The 21,879-nt window shown below is 41.7% G+C and overlaps 1 protein-coding gene across 31 annotated transcripts in view; it reads right to left on the bottom strand.

Moving 5' to 3' along the window:
* DST (dystonin) overlaps nucleotides 1-21,879 on the bottom strand; it is a 306,416-nt gene that overhangs the window by 88,052 nt on the left and 196,485 nt on the right. For all 31 annotated transcript variants that reach the window (XM_080584837.1, XM_080584827.1, XM_080584857.1 and 28 more), the window contains 11 exons: nucleotides 20,981-21,133; nucleotides 20,321-20,554; nucleotides 19,773-20,054; nucleotides 10,017-10,562; nucleotides 8,369-8,545; nucleotides 5,568-5,691; nucleotides 3,559-3,767; nucleotides 2,981-3,298; nucleotides 2,642-2,808; nucleotides 1,773-1,929; nucleotides 632-758 (listed from right to left, as the gene is read on the bottom strand). In XM_080584837.1, coding sequence (XP_080440963.1) covers nucleotides 632-758; nucleotides 1,773-1,929; nucleotides 2,642-2,808; nucleotides 2,981-3,298; nucleotides 3,559-3,767; nucleotides 5,568-5,691; nucleotides 8,369-8,545; nucleotides 10,017-10,562; nucleotides 19,773-20,054; nucleotides 20,321-20,554; nucleotides 20,981-21,133 — 2,494 coding nt within the window. The remainder of the gene's footprint in view (nucleotides 1-631; nucleotides 759-1,772; nucleotides 1,930-2,641; nucleotides 2,809-2,980; nucleotides 3,299-3,558; nucleotides 3,768-5,567; nucleotides 5,692-8,368; nucleotides 8,546-10,016; nucleotides 10,563-19,772; nucleotides 20,055-20,320; nucleotides 20,555-20,980; nucleotides 21,134-21,879) is intronic.

Genomic DNA, 21,879 nt, shown 5'->3' with positions numbered 1-21,879 from the left:
AATTATGCTATCATCATTTGGATGAGCTAGTTAGTCTAGGTAACTTCTTAGGTAAGTGATGTCCTCATCATCTTTCTAACAAAACCTTTGTGATTCTGCAATTATGTGCTTGTTTGAAGTCACACAGAATAGCCATGAAAAAGGTGTCTCTGTGAGCAAAGATGTGCAGGTGCATCAGTGTTTGCAAAAATAGGGTTTATATTTGTCCTACTTGCAGACTTGGCAGGTATACGAAGCACTGAACACCGATCAGATTAAGTCAATTTCTCATTATCAGAAGTTTCCTGGGATGAGGTGAAAAAGACTGTGATACTGTTCATTTTATTCATTCTCTGGGAATTATGGACACAAGTAACAGGTTTTAGGACTTGTCAATCATTTACAAAGTGCTTTTACACTATTTTGGCAATGTAAAGCAGTAAGAATTTGTACTGAATTATTAATGTAGTTAGACATAGCTGAAATGAGAATCACAACAAATGATCGTCAGAGTAGACATGGCTAACTGACTTCTCATGTGCCATAATATTCAGAAACCTAATCACAGGACGCAATACATGATTGATTTATTTATTTAAGGACTTTAAAAACTCCTTAGATGTTAGATTTACCTGATTATATGAATGCATACCTGATTTTGCAACTGCTCTCAGTTTTGCAGGAGAAGTCACAGCAGTAATCAGATTACACAACAACGTTCCTCTGCTATTCATTTTCTGCACTTCAGTTGCTTTTAACGTCCATTCATCTTTTAAATTCTGGTTAAGAAAAAGCGACAGTTGTTCATCACAAAACTGAGTTCAGACTTAAAATATTTACTGTTGAGAACGGAACAACCTTGTTACTTGGGAATCCCTGGTAGTACTGTATTGGGTTTACGTGGCAGTTTTGGTAGGCTGGGAGCTGCTGGGGTGTTTTCTGGGAGAACAGACCAGAGGCTGCTCCCATGTCAGACACAGCCAGTTCCAGCCAGCTCCAAAATGGCCTTGACTGAGCCCATCAGCGATGCTGATGGCACCTCAGTTATAACATATTTAAGAAAGGGCAAAAACCGTTGTGCAGATATCCAGAGTACAGCCCATGCCACAACAGTCGGATGTGCCCCGAAGGAAGCTGCAGACAAGGGAGAGCCCACGCAGGAGCTGGCTCCTGGCAGGAGCTGGGGCCTGTGGAGACGAGACCAGACAGGGGCAGGTTTTCTGGCAGGAACTGCAGCCCATGGGAAGGACCCCACTCTGGAGCCAGGGAAGAGCGTGAAGAGGAAGAAGTGGCACAGACAAAGTGTTATGAACAACCCTACTTCCCATACCCCTGTGCCACTTGGGGCAGGGGAGTGAGAATAGTCATAAGTGAAAGACTGAAGTTGAGCCTGGGAAGAAAGGAGGGATGGAGGGACAGTGTTTTAATTTAGTTTTTGTTTCTCAGTATCCTACACTGCTTTTAATTAGCAATCTTTTAATCTTTCCCAAGTTGAGCCTGTTTTGCCTGTAACACTAATTGGTGAGCGATCTCCCTGCCCTTCTCTCAACCCAAGACCTGTATTTTCTCCCCCTGTCCTGCTGAGGGGAGGGAGTGAGAGAGTGGCTGGGTGGGTGCTTGGCAGCCAGCTAAGGTTAACCCACCACATATATCCAAACATGCCAAGGAAATGGGAATGTAAATGCAGACTGCAAGCTCCTTAGTCCCCATCACTGTGGCTGCCTATGCCTTATGTTTGTTCTTTGCCCTATTTCCTTTAGCTGTGTCTAGCCGCTTGTATCACAGTGTCTTACCAAGGTATCTTCCAAAGGCTTCTTTAACTCCTCTGTATTCAGAGAGGGTTGTGCTGCTGGAATACGTTCTGTTGTCTCTTTTATCCATTTCTTTAAAGATTCCACAAGTAGCTCAAAAGTATCCATTTCTTTCTGACAAGATGATACGTCCTCTTCTCTAGAATATTGAAAACAAAATAAGTTCAGCACTGGATGTCAATATTCCTTCTGATAATTAAACCAATAGATGTTATCAATCCAATAATGCCATTCCTGAATTCAGAGACAGCCTCAACGCTGGCTTCAAAGACTACAGATACAGATCTGTGAGTTTTCTGTATGAACAAAAAATATCCGTCTTTGTGGCATTTTGATAGAAAATGCATAGATGATTACAAAGTAGGTAGAAAACTAAGCTGTCTTGTGCTTATCCATCTAACTGGAGATGATAAAGTTACAGCGGTACCAAGGAGAGGCAAACTCTTGTCAGAGCACTTGTAACTTGCTTATCTTCTAACTGAACATGAATTGAACCTAAAGTGATACGTTGGTAGGGCTGGTGAACTAAGTATACTCAGTCCTGTACAATAAAAGCAAAGACAGTATTTCAAATACCATCAGATCAACTCTAACTCAAGGAATTGCATGACTAGAACAAGTAGCAAAATAAATACAAAGAATGCTTAAGTGATGAAAGCAAAACAGGCTAGATAGACTAGCTACAGATGTATTTCCAAACAGTTGGGCTTTTTTTAAATGAAAAAGCCTCTCTACTCTGAAGTTAAGTGTACTCTCTTGAGATAGCACGCAAGTGGATAGCAGTTATCATAACATTCACACAGTATTATTAGCCTAGGAGGTGGAAACACTTCAATAATTGTTTGACTTACTTTTCTTTTACGGTCTCCTCTACCTCTCTGAATTTTTTTGACAAAGCATTTACTTTTTCTACCACCAATGCTTTATCCCCAGGAAGAGCGTGGAATGAAAGTTCTTCGAGAAGCTGCTGCAAAACTTCCAGATCTTTCTTATGTTGTGCCAATTCTACACTAGCCTCCTGCAAGACAGAATTATAACAGAATTATATTCTTCATATTAGACTCGGCAATTGGCTGTTCAAAATTAAATGTGATTTTTGACAACCAGCTGAAGCTGTGAAATAAGCATGTCTTATTTATAGTTCAATCACTTAGATACACACGTTGTATACAAATGGACTGGTACAGTACCTGCATATACTGAGATACTTCACTAACATCCTTTCTCGGAGCCTCAGTCTCACTGAGAGCCTGGTTTTTCTCATCTAGGAACGACTGAAGTTTTTCTGTCAGACCTTCAAATAACTCCACTTTAGTCTTCAACTCCTCCATTTTCATAAGCTTTTCTTTATGCTTCTTACTTGCTGCAGAAAACCGTCCTGCAAGTTCACTCATTTTAGCTTGCAGTGAGGATGCAGTGGATGGATCTGCTGTTTCCATGAACTTCTTCACTTTCTCATTCATAGTGTTTATACTGCTTTGGCGACCTGCAATGTCTTGTTCTAGCATCTGAAACAAGCAAAAGCCACTCTGTATTGCTTATAATTAAAATTTAAGAAGTGGAACTGGTCCACCATATGAAGTAATACAATAAATCAGTATAGCAGGACCATCAGTGTAAATCTATTTCAGCTACAAAAATCCTTATGCAGTTTCAGTTCATGTAACAGTCTTCTTTATTAAGTATTCTGAGCCCATTAAAGTAAGATTTTAATTCTTTCTGAAACCTTAACTTCAAACAAATATTTCTTTCAGAGTGTGATACTTACAATACTTTTACTAATGATATCCTGAATAGCAGCAGAATTCAAAGGCACTTGATCTTTTTCTTCAAGGCTCTTTTCAACACCTTCCATCCAATCCAGCATTTCATCCAAACCATCCTGCACACTTAGGGATCGTGTCAGAGTTATTTGGAGCTTCTCATTCCTTTCATTCACAGACTTTGATAAATTGTCATATCTCTCCACAATATCATCTGATAGAGAGAAAATACATTTCAAAGTTTCCTTTAGCCAAACTAAACTTTTAATTCATTTTATTATTTGTCACCAGGTTAAGTGTGAGTCAAAAATTGCCTGTATCAGAAGTAAGCAAAACCATCAGCTGTATTCAGTAAAAACATACAACACAACAAAAGAATGGAATCAGACACAGCCAAGAAGCACATACGACAAGTGAAATGAGGGAGCAGCTTACAGCTGTGCTCCCAAATTTTTAGAAGTTGGTTCCCATGCAGCTCTAGCTTCTGGCAGCTGTTGACTGCTCCCAAGAAATAAAATAACGGTATTAAGTGAGCTACTCTACAGCTATGTCTCTTATGTTATTGTTAGAGCTGAATGGCTTTTCTAGACAGTTCATCAACACGCTGGGGATAACCCTCTGAAAGTTACAAGTTCCACATACCTCCTATGGAGTTTCATCACCAACTCCAAAGATGCAAGTTTTTTTATGTTGTTGCTGAAAGTTACTTATGGGATTCCAGTACGAGATAGAAATGTGATATACACACACAGCATTCAAGCCTCAAACTGTGATGAATGCCATGCTGTACTAGTTCTCACAACTGACAGGAAAGAGTATTCAGTGTGGGTGGCAAGGTTTGGTAGCAGCAAGGTTTTTGGGGACTGGCCCAAGCTGGATACAGCCAGTTCCAGCCAACTCCACAATGGACCTGCCACAGGACACAGCCGAGCCCATCAGCCACGCTGATGGCACCTCTGGGAAAATGTATTTAAGAAAGGGCAAAACGCTGCCCAGGAGTGAGAAGTGAAACAAACAAACAAACAAACAAAACAAAACAAAGAAAGAAAAAGAAAAAAGAAAACCAAGTGGGAGAACAACCCTGCAGATACCAAGGGCAGAGAAGGAGAAGGAGGAGGAAATCCAGGCACCAGAGCAGAGATTCCCCTGCAGCCCAAGGGCCACAGTGGAGCAGGTATCTTCACGGTAGCCCATGAAGGACCACAAGCAAGTGCAGGTGGACACTTTCTGAAAGAACTGAGGCCCACAGAGAGACCACACTGGAGCAGGCTTACCCTGAAGGACTATAGCCTGTGGAGAGGTCCCAAGCTGGAGCAGGGGAAAAATGTGAGAACAGAGCAGCAGAGATGGAACTGTACGGACTGACCTCCCATTCCCTATCCCCCCACATAGCTTGGTGTCAGGGTAGAGGAATTGGAAATGAAGGGGTGAAACTGAGTCTGGGAACAAGTGGGTGGGGGGAAGGTGTTTTAATTTTTTCACTTTCTCAACCCACAAGCTTTTCCATAATAATCTTCCCCATCATGTTGAGAAAGGAGAGTAACAGAGAGGCTGTGGGGGCATCATGCAGCTGGCCAAGGACAACCTGCCACAGAAAGTTACTTGAAATCAGAAGAAAAAAAGTTCGGCCAAGCAAACTTCAAATAATTGGTTGGAAACAGATAGCTGGAGTCACATTCCTTGAACCAGAACATATCCTTTCCCAATGGTAAACTTATGATCCTCAGCAAATCCCTAACTCTGACACGCTCATCTGTAACATGGGAATTAAACATAATCCCTCCCTCTGAAAAAAACAAGTTAAAAATAAAATGACAGGTTTTAAGTGAAAAGCACATGATCAAACATAGGAGACAGCACAACAAAGGATTTACCATGTTGTAACAGCTTATATCTCAACAAAACACAGACGTGAGCAGTGACACAGAGATGTGGAAACCCTGTATTTTGTCTCTTCTGGTATCTGCATGCCACAAGTGATAAAAATGGGTATTAAGAAAAGCAAGCATTTTACCCAGTGTTTTCTGAATCTCATCTTTGTCTGGTGTCAACTCTCCTCTCGTATCCAGAAGCACTTCAGCAGCTTTTTTAAGTTTTTCTACAGCAATTTGGTGGTTAGACACTTGTCCTTGAAGAACCTGCAAAATTCCACAATTGTCAATTATACTGTTCAGTATAGGTACAACATGTAAGGCTTGAAATATACCACACAACCTAAACTTAGTGCTGGGAATAAACTAACTTAATTTGTGACCTCCCCACAAACATTCACCACTGGCTTTGACTAGTCTTGGCCTTCTGGCCCTTGTTTTAATTTATTCACCATCTTTTTATCTTCTGTCCTACAATACACCTCTGACTCAACTGGTTTCTTGCATGTAACTTCAAAACGTGTCTTTTGGTTAATTGTTTTTTAAAGACCATTTGTACTGACTCAAGTGTTATTCATAAGAAAAATAAACTTATTTTTCAATTCAGCATCAGAGAACAGAGGGAAAAATATACAGTCAGCAGCAGTTACACACTAACCATCAGTTGTACTAACAAAGGATCAGGCTGATATTGTAGCACCAACATGAATACCTTGAAAAAAGGGCATCATCTTTACAGTTTTTAAAACCTCCTGGAGCCAGCAACACTGAATTTTTCCTAGGTTTCTCCCTCCAACCAAGGAACACAGGTTTAGAGACTACCCCAGCTATAACTTGTTCCAGAGTCAACAGAGACCGAATCAACTTCTGAAAGTGGCTTTCTCTCTCCGGTGTATAAAACCTGTTTAGGGTGAACAGTCTCTAAACTACTTCAGGTCTCTGTGCTAGTGTGTATGACGTATTTTTGTCTTGATTCGCTTGAACTTTGCAGAAGTCCAAAATGAAGGGACCTCTCATTTTTTTCTGATACACACTAATGCTATGAACATACAATTCAATCCCATCTGCTATGCTGGGACAAAGAAGTCATGTCAGTGCATTCAGCACTGGTAGCCAGAGCACAACATTATGCCAGAACATAGTGTATCTTGCTACCCTGTTGACAAAATAAAATTCAGACAGACCTGAAGAGAACTTTTCCTTACACTAGTGAAATATACTGTACTTGTACAGAAGAAATAAAAGAGAGAGAAAAAAAAAAGGCATACCAAAAACGTTGCAATGCTGGCAGAAAGCAAGCAAACTTATGCCAGAGGCACTGAAGATTATTCTGAAGAACAGTTAATCCCCATAAAAAGATTAGACTCCACCATACTGCCAAGGCCTGTGTCTAGCTGGATTATCAGCTGCATGTGTTGGCTAGAAGGGACAGCTTTAACTTGCAACACCTGACTTCTTCAGAAATTCTCTTTGTTTTGCTTTCATTAATTGTCTTCCTTTCTTCAGCCTCCTGTTTTTTCTCTTCCTTTGAATCTTTTGAATCCTTGCATCTTTGTAGTCTCTCCCTTCTTCCCTGCTCATATTCAGAGTGCTCTTTTGTGTGGCAAGTAATCCATGTAGGCATTTCATAAAAGAGCCCTAATACTCACTCCTTTTGTATTACTTGCATGAAAATTGGCATTATACAGGACATAATTCGTTTTGGCATAAGAAACAAAAGTTTAAATGGAGCTTCAAATTGTAATTGGTGTTATTTCTACCTTTCTTGTGCTTGGAAGTACAAATGCACCTCAATTGTTCCAATGTCTTGGAGTCCAAAATTTACACTTCTATTTATGAAAGAACTGCTAAGTTTCTTAAATCTTACATAATTACTATATTTTTTTTATTCCTGTGACGTGTCATATACCAAAGTGTTGAACAATTCCAGTGGCAGATTTGAAAGATAGCATGTAGTAAATGTATGACTTTCAGACTGTTTTAAGGGAAATAGTTAAAGCATCCACTTTCCAAGAGACATTGATTACTGTTTGTCAATAGCAAACATACCAGACCTGCACAGAAACTCCACATAGCACAGATCAAACAGCAATGAGATGTGGGAACAATAACCTTGCTTACTGAGAAATAAAGAATTTGCATTTTAATTATAGTATAGATAATAGAATGTGTTTATGAAAATACAAGAGTCAGTTCTAAGATAACAGACTGTATGAAACTTTAAACAAGCCACTTTACACTTGGGTTCCTAAAGCCTCCCGTAAGCCTACCCTTTATGAACCTAACTAGCGGTTTACCTTCACAAGCTCCATCACTATCCTGTCTTGCCTATACTAGGATCGACATAAAGTTGTGAGTTACTTCCTCAGTGGAAAAACAAAAAAACAACAAACACCTGTTTTTCTGTGAAGTGCAAATTATTTTATATCTGCTTTTAGTGGGGCATGTAGTGTTGGTTACAACTGGAGAAAGTAAACAGACTAGAAAAACTGTGTACTGCTGATCCAGTACGATCCCTTACTGGAGATAATGCAGTAAACAAACGTGAATAGAAAAAAGTAAGAGTCACACACAAAAAACAACATATGGTCTTCTCCATCAGGGACCTGGTCACAAGCCCTACTGTGACAATGAACTGGAATCACTAAATCCTTTGTTAGTTCAAAAACTTTCCAGATTTCACCTACTATTTGCTGAGTGATATGAAACACATCTAGTTTTCATTGCTGCTAATGGCATCTTGGTCCCTCATTTTATTTTCACCCTAGTTCTTTTCAGATAACACACTAGACAGCTGAATTTGAGAACTATAAAAGTTGCATGCAGACTTGCAAGGCAAGAATTTGGCCTGCAGCCACTTGGATTATATTAGATTATCCAGTTTTTCTGACAGAAAGCAGTTCTTTTTAGGACAGAAGAACTTCTGCTTTTTAAAGCTTTTTACCTTCGTTTCTTCCAGTTGTCTTTGGAGATTTTTGGGATCCACTGCAATTGGCTCAGATAGTTGTTTGTTAACAGCTATTTCAGAGGCCTGAAGACCCGACAAAAGTCCAGATGAGGCATCTTCATAATGCTGGTATTTATCTGCCAGGTCCTTAAGGTTATTTCCAAGGATGCTACACTAAAAGAGCAGAAAACAAAAAAGGAAATACTCAGGCATTGTACTGTGTGTTGTGTTTCATAACAATCTCACTGTCTTACTTTCATTTCCTGAAATACTGAATGATTTTTTTCCTGTAGTCATTCCACTGACTAATAGATTTTTGAACACAGGTAAGACAGTTGGGCAGGCTAGACAGTTCTTCCTAGTTTGTGCTCCTCAAGCATGATTTATGATCAGTTCAACAATACAGTCAGCAAACCAGAATTTAACCCATTGTACCAGAACAGGAAAAACTTTAGGAAGACTTTTTGATCCGCCAACTTAAATATTCTTTATCAGCGCCCTGATGCCAAAAATCTAGCCAGTAGAAGCTAGAAATTTTCCAAAAAAACAGAAGGTATGTGCATATTCGTTAAAATACAGAGAACAAATAATTGTTTTCATAAATATCTGCCTAACAAATCCAAAGCGATATTGCTCCATAAGGCACATACGCTTTGTTTTGGCAACTTAAGGATGTCACCTAACCAAGTTCCTATTAGATCGATATGTTAGCATGCTCCCAAAATGAACACAGTGAATCATCACATAAAGAGGCCAGTGGAACTCTGTTTTGGTCTTTTCAGAGATGGTTTCACATAAAGAATCTGACTGTACTGAGTCCTAATATTTATAAACAATTATGTTAATAATATTTATAAAGTGTCTTTAAATATTTATATTTTGAACCTTAGATACGCTGCATTTTAGTATTTACATTTGGTACTTCAGCTCCACCTGGTGGGCAAATATAGAATGCACTCAGTTATACAGCCAATTAAGAACTGATTAGATTCGTTCAATATACAAGCCTATAAACTCCTGTATGTGCACACAAATGCATAAATATGTTACTATTAAATACATAATATATATGCAGTGTAAGTATATAATACGTTAAATATTTTATTACAGACAACAAGCCTTTACAAAAGGCAAAAAAGTTCCTGCAAGCCTATCTACAACTTGGAAGATCTCGCTTTTTAAAAGTCTGCCCTTCAAGTTCTTGATTTAGTAAGACAAGTCTACTTTGTGTTGGTTTTGCTCTTCATAGTTAGGGTCAAATATTTAAGGTATCTCTATTATGTCTGCTAAATGTATATATGTAAAGGGTAGAATTTGGCAAATTGACCAAAGTGAGATCACAAATAAAGCTGCTCTAATATAATTTTTATGTGGATAAAACTAAGTTCTTTGAAAATTTTGCAATTAAATCTTTACATTCACACTCAAACTAAACACAAAGTAGAAAATTTAAACCATTCAGACTTTAGGTATTCTGGCACTCAACTAATGCAGACATTGTAGAAAAGCCTCTTGTTCTGTTATCTAACTTGAAGAAACAAAGAATTTACAACTTCCCACAGTAATTTGTTTAACCAATTAGCCCCTCCTTACGCAAACTGCCAAAATCATAGCAGTCTTTCCTATTTGGTATAAATAAACTTACCTTAGTATAGAGAGATTTAAAACGATCTGAAGCACTATCCAGTTTATTTTGCACTTCAGCATAAGTAGCCGAAGTATCAATACCATCTTTGTCAACCTTGACACCATCTCTTTTGCTACATGACCTTGCTGCGTCCAAAACTCTTTGTCCAGAAATTGTAATATACCGTAAATCACCTTTGTGAGATATAACGTCTTCTGAAAAACTCTTTTGCCTTTTCAATTTGACCATAATACCACTGAAGTCAGAAGCACCAGCCTCCAAATTGTCGAGCTCTTGTTCTGCCTGCTGCAGCCAGGTTTCAAATTCACTATAGTCTGTATCAAACTTCTCAAGTTCTTCCCTCAGAGAATGAGTCATCTTCATTTTCTGTTCAGATTCAGCTAAAGCAGTCTCATACTGAGCCTTCAGCTCTTTCATGTTCCTTTGCATCTTCTCCTTTTCTTCGGGGGAAAGGTAGTGGCCTTGCTTCTCAAGTAGTGCCTGAGCAGATTGAGTTGCTATTATGACAGCCTGCTGCTGTGAAATAATTTTCTCATGTTGAGCCTGCAAGAAAAAATAATTATGACCAGCGCCTTCTCAGATGATTCCATTAGACAAGTACTGTCTTGAAATCTCTGCTGAATTCTGCTTAGAAATGACAAGTAAAAAAAAGTCCATCAAAATGATTAAAAGCTTTTAAAATTTTCCTGTTATTTATTAAAAACATTTTCTGACTAATTTAAGTGAAAGCTTGACTCCTGGTCAGCATATTTCTTTGCAGTTTCAAAATTTTAAGAAATATCTGATGGTAATTTTAACCAGATATACAGTCCATGACCAAACGGAGTATTCAAATACCACTGGATATATAATTACACAAACATTTCCTCCTATAGCTCTAGAAGACAACTCTGTGTAGTTAAACTATACATTATCAATCTCTTTAGTTTTGTTTTTCTTCCTAATAGAATTTATTTGCTTATTACTTAATACTTAGGATGGTGTGCTTAATGTAATCATTTTTTTCTGGTTCTCTGTCTCAAAATTTAATAAATTAAGTATCTGAAGGTAGGCAACTTTCTAAATCAGAAATGTTCTCCTTTCTGTAACATATACTGTAGCAAGCTGTCCTGGTTCCAGTTAGGACAGAGTTAATGTTCCCTCCTAGTAGCTGGTAGGGTGCTATGTTTTGGATTAGGATGAGAAGAGCGCTGATAACATGCTGATGTTTTAATTGTTGCAGAGCACTGTTTACACCAGGCCAAGGACTTTTCGGCTTCTCGCTCTGTCCTGCCAGCGAGCAGGCTGGGGGTGCAGCAGGAGCTGGGAGGGGACAGACCCAGGACAGCTGACCCAAACTGGCCACAGGGGTATTCCATACCATCTGACGTCATGCTAAACAATATATAGGGGTGGCTGGCCGGGGTGGGGGGCCGGCTGCTCGGGAATAGGCTGGGCATCGGTCAGCGGGTGGTGAGCAATTGCATTGTGCATCACTTGTTTTCTTACACATTATTATTGTTAATACTATTACCATTATCACTATTATTATTATTATTGTTATTATTATTTTCCTGTCTTAATAAACTGTCTTTATCTCAACTCACCGGCTTCACTTTCCCGTTTCTCTCCCCCATCCCAGAGAGGGAGGGGGGAGGGTGAGCGAACGGCTGTGTGGTGTTTAGCTGCCAGCCGGGTTAAACCACAACAGTCTTTTTGGCGCCCAACGTGGGGCCCGAAGGGTTGAGATATCGACAAATCTGACCAGAGTGTGTTAAACTAAAATTGGTATAAGTATTGGACCTGCTTAATAGTTGCTAGTCACGATGTTGATTGCCTTAATCTCCAGTCTGCTGTACCTGTATTCCAAATTGAGTTTTATGGTGCGTTATTTTCTGTATGTGCTCCCTGTTGCACTGTTTATCCTTTCCGGGCCCTGGTTTAAGATTGTTATGGTACTGTGCGGTGTAGCAATGGCTTATGAAATGATGAGATATCTGGTCATGACTTTAACCTGGTATTTGTACTCAGCACTGACGTCGACTCTATACTTTGGAACCCATATCTCGGAAACTATTAGCAATTACACCTATTGCCTGTTTTCGTTAGGGAGCCAATCTGTGAAGGGGACAGGGGAAGACATGCTTCCCTACCTGTTCACTCTCCCTTTCTCCTTCACCACCACCCTCTTATCCCCCGAGTTAGTTACGGTGGTTCTCCGAGATGTTGAATATCCTTGGGATACTCAGACCAGCCTGCTCTTGTTGTTATGTCTCCTGAATGCGCTTCAGATTTTGTGGAGGGTTAAACAACTACTTAGGAATCTCATCCGGAGATCTGTCTTGAGGCGGGGTAGTTGCGAGTGGCAGGGAGTGTGGGAGGATATGGGCAGGTTTCTAGAGCAGTGGTCACCTCCAGTGTTTTGGACATTCACCCCTGAACAACTGCAAAATCCTAAAAAGCTGGCAGAATGCTTGAAAAAAAGGTGTCATGACTCTGGCAGTTCCAAAGTGACACAAATCACTGTAGCGTGCTGGGGTCTGGCTTGTGCCTATCGAGCTGCAATTGATGTTATTAGCAACCTAGCTCCAGCTCCTGCAGCCGCTCCAGCTGCAGCTCCTGCAGCCGCTCCAGTTCCAGCTCCTGCAGCTACTCCAGCTCCAGCTCCTGCAGCCGCTCCAGTTCCAGCTCCTGCAGCTACTCCAGCTCCAGCTCCTGCAGCCGCTCCAGTTCCAGCTCCTGCAGCCGCTCCAGCTCCAGCTCCTGCAGCTACTCCAGCTCCAGCTCCTGCAGCCGCTCCAGCTCCAGCCCCTGCAGCCGCCCCAGCTCCTGCAGCTGCCCCAGCTCCTGCAGCTGCCCCAGCTCGTGCAGCTGCTCCCACTCCTGTGGCTGGGTCAGAGAAACGAGCTGTAGCAGTGCAAGTTGACCCCGCAGAGGGTATCCCAACCCCTGTGGCAGACCCTGTGTCTGGGTCAGAGAAACGAGCTGTAGCAGTGCAAGTTGACCCCGCAGAGTGTATTCCAAGCCCTGTGGCAGACCCTGTGGCTGGGTCAGAGAAACGAGCTGTAGCAGTGCAAGTTGCCCCTGTAGACAAGGTGAAAAAATGGTATAGAGGCTCAGGTCGTTTAAAACGCAGACAGTCTTCTGCTAAGTCTGGGCGTAGTGAAGACGAGGCTGGGCCATCAAAGGTGCAGGAGACTGAAGATGAGGATGAGGATGGCGAAAAATCAACAGTAACTACCCGGACTCCATACCAGCCATCAAAGCTGCAGGAGACTGAAGATGAGGATGAGGATGTCGGAAAATCAACAGTAACTACCCGGACTCTACACCGGCCATCAAAGGTGCAGAAGACTGAAGATGAGGATGAGGATGTCGAAAAATCAACAGTAATTACCCGGACTCTATACCAGCGTGAGCTACGAGATGTGCGAAAAGATTTTGGTCGCTGTATAGGCGAGCAGCTTGTCACCTGGCTGCTCCAGTGCTGGGACACGGGAGCCAATTATGTGGAATTGGAGGGCAAGGAAGCCAGGCGGCTGGGATCCCTTGCTAGGGACGCATGCATTGACAAAGCAATTGGAGATGGAGCACAATCTCGCAGCCTCTGGAGGCGTCTCCTGTCAGCTGTGAAGGAAAGGTATCTCTTCAAGGAAGAACTTGTATGTTTACCAAGCAAATGGACCACCATGGAGAAGGGAATTCAGTACCTGAGGGAATTGGCCGTACGGGAAGTAATTTATAAGGACCTAGATGACGCACAAACATCCGCAGGTCCAGATGCAGTCCAGTGTACACCACCCATGTGGCGGAAGTTTGTACGGAGTGCCCCATCATCATATGCCAGCTCATTGGCAATGCTAGCCTGGAAAACGGAGGAGAATCCCACAGTGAATGAAGTGACTAAAATACTCCGGCAGTACGAAGGAAATCTCTCCTCTTCCCTAAAGGCCTGTGTCTCAGCTGTGGAGAAACTCTCTGAAGAGGTCCACCAACTTAAAGAGAATTTATCTTCCCCTCCACCTGAACGAACCAGTGTCCACCAGCTAAAAGAGAATGCTTTGGAGAAACTTTCTGAAAAGATCCACCAACTTGAAGAAAGATTATCTTCCCCTTCACCTGAACGAACCAGTGTCCACCAGCTAAAAGAGAATGCTTTGGAGAAACTTTCTGAAAAGATCCACCAACTTGAAGAAAGATTATCTTCCCCTTCACCTGAACGAACTAGTGTCCACCAGCTAAAAGAGAATACCTTGGAGAAACTTTCTGAAGAGATCCACCAACTTAAAGAGAGTTTATTTTCCTCCCCACCTGTACAAACCAGTGTCTCAGCTATTAGGGGTAAACGTTCATCTATGCAAGGAAGACAATATGGTGGGCACACACACCGCGCCACCCTGTGGTTTTACCTACGTGACCATGGAGAGGACATGAGAAAATGGGATGGAAAATCTACTGCGACCCTAGAGGCACGGGTACGTGAATTGCAAAGGAAAACAATTGGGAAAAAGGAGTTCTCTGAAAGGTTTGCTGCTCCAACTTCCAGCAGGCAGTCCTTTAAACACAGAAATGAAGATTCTGACCAGGACTAGAGGGGCCCTGCCTCCAGCCAGGGGGAGGAAAGGGACAATCGAGTTTATTGGACTGTGTGGATTCGATGGCCTGGCACGTCAGACGCACAGAAGTATAAGGCTTTGGTAGACACCGGTGCACAATGTACTCTAATGCCATAAAGCTATAAAGGGCCAGAGCCCATCTGTATTTATGGTGTGACGGGGGGATCCCAGCAGTTAACTGTATTGGAGGCTGAAGTGAGTCTAACCGGTAATGAGTGGCAAAAGCACCGTATTGTGACTGGCCCAGATGCTCCGTGCATCCTTGGCATAGACTATCTTAGAAGAGGATATTTCAAGGACCCAAAAGGGTTCCGCTGGGCTTTTGGCATAGCTGCTTTGGAGACAGAGGACATTAAACAGTTGTCTACCTTGCCTGGTCTCTCAGAGGACCCTTCTGTTGTGGGGTTGCTGAGGGTTGAAGAACAGCAAGTGCCGATCGCTACCACAACTGTGCACCGGCGGCAATATCGCACCAACCGAGACTCCCTGAGTCCCATCCATAAGCTAATTCGTCAACTGGAGAGCCAAGGAGTGATCAGCAAGACTCATTCACCTTTTAATAGTCCCATATGGCCAGTGCGAAAGTCTAATGGTGAGTGGAGACTAACAGTGGACTATCGTGGCCTGAACGAAGTCACGCCACCACTGAGTGCTGCAGTGCCGGACATGCTAGAACTCCAGTATGAACTGGAATCAAAGGCAGCCAAGTGGTATGCCACAATTGATATCGCTAATGCATTTTTCTCCATCCCTCTAGCAGCACAGTGCAGGCCACAGTTTGCTTTCACTTGGAGGGGAGTCCAATATACTTGGAATCGGCTGCCCCAGGGGTGGAAACACAGCCCTACCATTTGCCATGGACTGATCCAGTCTGCGCTGGAGCAGGGGGAAGCTCCTGAACACCTGCAGTACATCGATGACATCATTGTGTGGGGTGACACTGCAGAAGAAGTTTTCGAGAAAGGGAAGAAAATAGTCCAAATCCTTCTGAAGGCCGGTTTTGCCATAAAACAGAATAAAGTTAAAGGACCTGCACGAGAGATCCAGTTTTTAGGAATAAAATGGCAAGATGGACGCCGTCAAATCCCAATGGATGTGATCAACAAAATAACAGCTATGTCTCCACCAACTAGCAAAAAAGAAACACAAACTTTCCTAGGTGTCGTGGGGTTTTGGAGAATGCATATTCCAAATTACAGTCTGATTGTAAACCCGCTCTACCAAGTAACCCGTAAGAAGAATGCTTTTGAATGGGGCCCTGAGCAACGACAAGCCTTTGAACAAATTAAGCAGGAAATAGTTCATGCAGTAGCCCTCGGGCCAGTCCGAACAGGACCAGATGTAAAGAATGTGCTCTACACCGCAGCCGGAGAGAATGGTCCCACCTGGAGCCTCTGGCAGAAAGAACCTGGGGAAACTCGAGGTCGACCCCTGGGGTTTTGGAGTCGGGGATACAGAGGATCTGAAGCCCGCTATACTCCAACTGAAAAGGAGATATTGGCAGCATATGAAGGAGTTCGATCTGCTTCGGAAGTGGTCGGTACTGAAGCGCAGCTCCTCCTGGCACCCCGACTGCCGGTACTAGGCTGGATGTTCAAAGGAAGGGTCCCCTCTACGCATCATGCAACTGATGCTACATGGAGCAAGTGGGTTGCACTGATTACTCAGCGGGCTCGAATAGGAAACCCCAGTCGCCCAGGAATCTTGGAGGTGATTATGGACTGGCCAGAAGGCAAATACTTTGGGATATCACCAGAGGAGGAGGTGGTTCGTGCTGAAGAAGCCCCCCTGTACAACAAGCTACCGGAAAATGAGAAGAAATATGCCTTGTTCACTGACGGGTCCTGTCGTATTGTGGGAAAGCATCGGAGATGGAAAGCTGCTGTATGGAGTCCTACACGACGAGTTGCAGAAGCTGCTGAGGGAGAAGGTGAATCGAGTCAGTTTGCAGAAGTAAAAGCCATTCAGCTGGCTTTAGATATTGCTGAACGAGAAAAGTGGCCAGTTCTCTATCTCTATACTGATTCATGGATGGTAGCAAATGCCCTGTGGGGGTGGTTACAGCAATGGAAGCAGAACAACTGGCAGCGCAGGGGCAAGCCCATCTGGGCTGCGGCATTGTGGCAAGATATTGCTGCCCGGGTAGAGAACCTGATTGTAAAGGTACGCCATGTAGATGCTCATGTGCCCAAGAATCGGGCTACTGAAGAACACCAAAACAACCAGCAGGTGGATCAGGCTGCTAAGATTGAAGTGGCTCAGGTGGACCTGGACTGGCAACATAAAGGTGAATTATTTATAGCCCGATGGGCCCATGACACCTCAGGCCATCAAGGTAGAGATGCAACCTACAGATGGGCTCGTGATCGAGGGGTGGACCTGACCATGGACACTATAGCACAGGTTATTCATGACTGTGAAACATGTGCTGCAATCAAGCAAGCCAAACGGTCAAAACCTCTTTGGTATAGAGGACGATGGCTGAAATATAAATATGGAGAGGCCTGGCAGATTGATTACATCACACTCCCTCAAACCCGCAACGGCAAGCGCCACGTACTTACAATGGTGGAAGCAACCACCGGATGGCTGGAAACATATCCTGTGCCCCATGCCACCGCCCGGAACACTATCCTGGGCCTTGAAAAGCAAGTCTTATGGCGACATGGCACCCCAGAGAGAATTGAGTCAGACAACGGGACTCATTTCCGAAACAACCTTATAGACACTTGGGCCAAAGAACATGGTATTGAGTGGGTGTATCACATCCCCTATCATGCACCAGCCTCTGGAAAAGTTGAACGATACAATGGACTGTTGAAGACTACACTGAAAGCAATGGGTGCTGGGACATTCAAAAATTGGGATACACATTTGGCAAAGGCCACCTGGTTAGTCAATACCAGGGGATCTGCCAACCGAGCTGGACCTGCCCAATCAAACCTGTTACGCACTGTAGAAGGGGATAAAGTTCCTGTAGTGCACGTAAGAAACATGCTGGGTAAAACAGTCTGGGCTACTCCTGCCTCAGGAAAAGGCAAACCCATTCGTGGAATTGCTTTTGCTCAGGGACCTGGATGCACTTGGTGGGTAATGCAAAAGAATGGGGAGGTCCGGTGTGTACCTCAAGGGGATTTGATACTGGGTGAGAATAGCCCATGAGTTGAATTGTAGTATGTTAATTATTATATAATAATGTATGTCATCACTACCATGATTGCTATATATCATAGATGAGAATGGTGATTAATTAGAATGTATTGGACAGAGTGTAACCTGAGCATGACATAAATGGTATGGAATAAGGGGTGGATATCTGTCCTGGTTCCAGTTAGGACAGAGTTAATGTTCCCTCATAGTAGCTGGTAGGGTGCTATGTTTTGGATTAGGATGAGAAGAGCGCTGATAACATGCTGATGTTTTAATTGTTGCAGAGCAGTGTTTACACCAGGCCAAGGACTTTTCGGCTTCTCGCTCTGTCCTGCCAGCGAGCAGGCTGGGGGTGCAGCAGGAGCTGGGAGGGGACAGACCCAGGACAGCTGACCCAAACTGGCCAAAGGGGTATTCCATACCATCTGACGTCATGCTAAACAATATATAGGGGTGGCTGGCCGGGGTGGGGGGCCGGCTGCTCGGGGATAGGCTGGGCATCGGTCAGCGGGTGGTGAGCAATTGCATTGTGCATCACTTGTTTTCTTACACATTATTATTGTTAATACTATTACCATTATCACTATTATTATTATTATTGTTATTATTATTTTCCTGTCTTAATAAACTGTCTTTATCTCAACTCACAGGCTTCACTTTCCCGTTTCTCTCCCCCCATCCCAGAGAGGGAGGGGGGAGGGTGAGCGAACGGCTGTGTGGTGTTTAGCTGCCAGCCGGGTTAAACCACAACACAAGCATTTCAAACCAACAGGCCAAAAGGAGTGAAAGCATCAAACTTTAACAAGAATTCAGTTATTTCCTTCTGATATTCTGAGTGAACAAACATTCTTATAATCTGATTGAACAAATGTATCCGAAGTTTTTTTATTTTGTTTTTCAATTTCAAGAGCCGTGATTCTTATCTAATATATCCCTAAAACAGGGCCTTTTGACATTAAAGATCTAGCCATATTTTGCACATGTAAATTGTTTCAATATCATCAGAAAATAGTAGATCGTAGAAACTAGAACCATATGCTAAATAAAATCCATAATTTAGGTTATGTCTTTCAAAAAAAACACATCTCCGTTCTTGAAGGTCCTCAATTCCCATGTAAAATGGCTATGTAAAATAGACTAGTATGCTTCTCTTCTATATCTACACTGGACAATTATCCTGTAGGCATTAGATACAGAAGAGAATTGCGAAAGACGTGAAAGTAAATTTGTTATGAAAACAAAATCAAGTTATTTCATTTCCTTCATTTTTTTTAATAAGAAAGGAAGACCAAAATAGTAACAGCTATCGACATTACCAGTTTCAGCTACACTCCCATCAAACAACATATGGAAGTTTTTGGTTGCTCAACTGTAAGTAAACAAAGGCCATAAAACTGAGCTCTATTATTTTAAATGCCTCCAATTAACTTACCTGGAAAATTTGTTTTTAAAATGCTGCACTGTGGTTTTATGTAACTCATTCCTATGAAGCCCTGAAATAGTGCTTTCCAATGTGTTAAAGGGATAAGAAGTGAAGAGTACAATTTCAGCAAACTATTAACTGTAGCTATTTGTAATCAGTATTCACAGGGAATTGCAGGGGATTAAATTTGGCTACTACAAAGATTTTTGAAAAAATCTCATAGAGGATATGAATTTATGGTGCTGCTTCTTGCATTTTATTACCTGTAGTACTGATCAAAATGTGACCGCACTGCATTAATTTCTCACTATAAAACTTAAAAATAATAGACTCAGCATCAGATTCTCAGAATTTGCCTTTGAAAATATGCTCTTTTCTTATTTTGCAGTAAACAACCACGGTAACATTGAAGAACTGACAAATTTGCAATACATTCTAACTACTGAAATTGCTATCACTGTGCATCACTAACTTCCTAGTGACCTTTCCAAAATCTATTACAGAAAGGGTGTAATTGAATTCACTCAAGTTGTATGAAGACTGACAAGTTTAGCACATCAATGTAAATAAATGCAGTAATAGTACCTTGACTTTCTGATACTGCTGGTTCAGATTATCTTCTGTGCTTTTTACTAGTCCATCCACTTGACTTTCAATGTCTTGCTGAATATCCAACAGATTACCATTGACATCATCCTCCTCTCCTTCCAAAGCCTTCACATCTCCCTCTTCAAAGTGTGTTCCATTCTGTTCTATCGCCTGCTTAAATTTCCTACCGTGCTCTGCTTCTTTATCCACATTTGACAACCAATCCAAGAGATTTTCTATTGTATTTTTACTTTCTTCCAGCTGTTCTATGGCTGCAACCTACAATGAAATTATACACTTTTAGTTCAGAAATCTTCTTTAGGCACTACGTAATATTATATGCAAACAGACCATTTAAAATACATTAACATTAAAAATTGGCATATATATTGCTGTTTATTTTATATAAAAAACAGGAAGCAGTTTATTAGTCACCCAAATTAAATACTTAATCTGTCCTCAGTATATCAATAACAAATTGCAAGACTAATCCCTTAAAAAACATAAAAAGTTTGAATGAAAGTACGAAATGGTTGCCTAAGAACCTTTTCTGTTTCTTGCTTAATTGCTGTTGTCATAGCCTTATCCAGTTCTTTTTTGGACTCTTCTGCCTTCTGGCTAAGGAGCAAACACTTTGTCTTAGCTTCATTCAGTTTCTGTTCAAGAATAGCCTTGTCTTCTTGTGACAACTTCTCTCCATTTTCTTTCAAAAAGGTTTCAGTATTTTTCACAATCTCTGCCAACGTCTGGGCACTTGCTCTCATGTCTTTTTGTATCTCCTTTTGAGAAAAAAAGATTGCAAATAGAAGTAAGTAAATTATTCACCAGATCTTTCTGATTAACCTTGTTATAACTTCTGCTCTGGGAGCAAACACCTTTTTTTTTTTTTTTGTCTTTGTTCAGCAGCTCAATTATTTTTTCCCACGTACACAGTCAAAAATGTGCGGAAGAGGATGCTAAAAGGCAAGGTCTCAAGAGGAAAGCAAACAAACTGAAAGGACTCTGTTACATAAAGACACCAAGGAGAGTGCAAGTATTGCTAGAAGATAAAAAAGCACAGAATTGTAACCAACCCCTTGTGCAAAAACTCCTCAAAATGCTGTAAGCAGGTATAAGCATTTCAGTCTTGTTATTCAACAAGGTAGTCTAGTCACTCTCTTCTGCACTTAGTCTTTTTTACTTCATGTAACTAGAATTGTACGTACCTCTTGTTTGGTCTGGTATTGTTCTAGCTCAGCCTTGCTGTCTCCAATAATGAGAGATTCTTGCTGTCCAATGAGTCGATTTTCAGTCTGTCTAAGCAAATCACATATTTCCTGCAGCTTCTCTTTGCATTCCTGCTGCCGTTCAGCCACATCCTATATTAGATCCAAATACAATTGAACGATAAAACAAAAACTTCCCCACTATAAGAACTAACAGACACTCTAAGAGGAATTAACCTTTGAACACCAATATTGCAAAGCAATCTTTTTTAAAGTATGCTGTAAACATGATAGCAGTGGTACAAAGAGCAAGATGAACATACAGAAGTTATGGATAAACCTCAAATATGTTGTAAGTAAGAGAGACCATGTTTGATGGAATTGCCCAATAGAAGTCTGGCCATGCACTTATGTGAAAGATGAAATCTCCAAATGGCAGGAGTGAAAATCCAGTCTCTTAACCGCTTGAAACCTGTGATAAACACTATTAATTCTGCAAAAAGGATATCAAAACAGAGGTTAGTTGTGATTGTGAGTTAGCTCTTGTTGGTATGCATAATATGTTACCTGAATAGAAAATGCTGACTTCTTAAGCAGTAGAAAAGAACAAAACATGCAAGAATATTACTGTTACTACATCCTATAAAAGTATCTATGTTTCTCCTCTATTTTACATTTCTTTGGCAAAGTATGATGGAAACAAACTTTCTTAGAATGGTAAAATAATACAAAGCCCTCAGAACATTGAAACACCTCTCATTATGCATAAACTGGCGGATGAGGTGGCAACTCTGAAATTTCACCATGCTTCTGCGACAGAAGAGGAGATGTAGTTACACAGCGGCATCTATCAGCCTTCTTTGACTATGAAGCTGGCCTGTTTGCCAGCTGCAGCTATG

The sequence above is a fragment of the Anser brachyrhynchus genome, assembly GCF_964034855.1.
Source record: "Anser brachyrhynchus genome assembly, chromosome: 3".
Taxonomy (NCBI): Eukaryota; Metazoa; Chordata; class Aves; order Anseriformes; family Anatidae; genus Anser; species Anser brachyrhynchus.
This window is presented reverse-complemented; position numbering and strand designations above follow the sequence as displayed.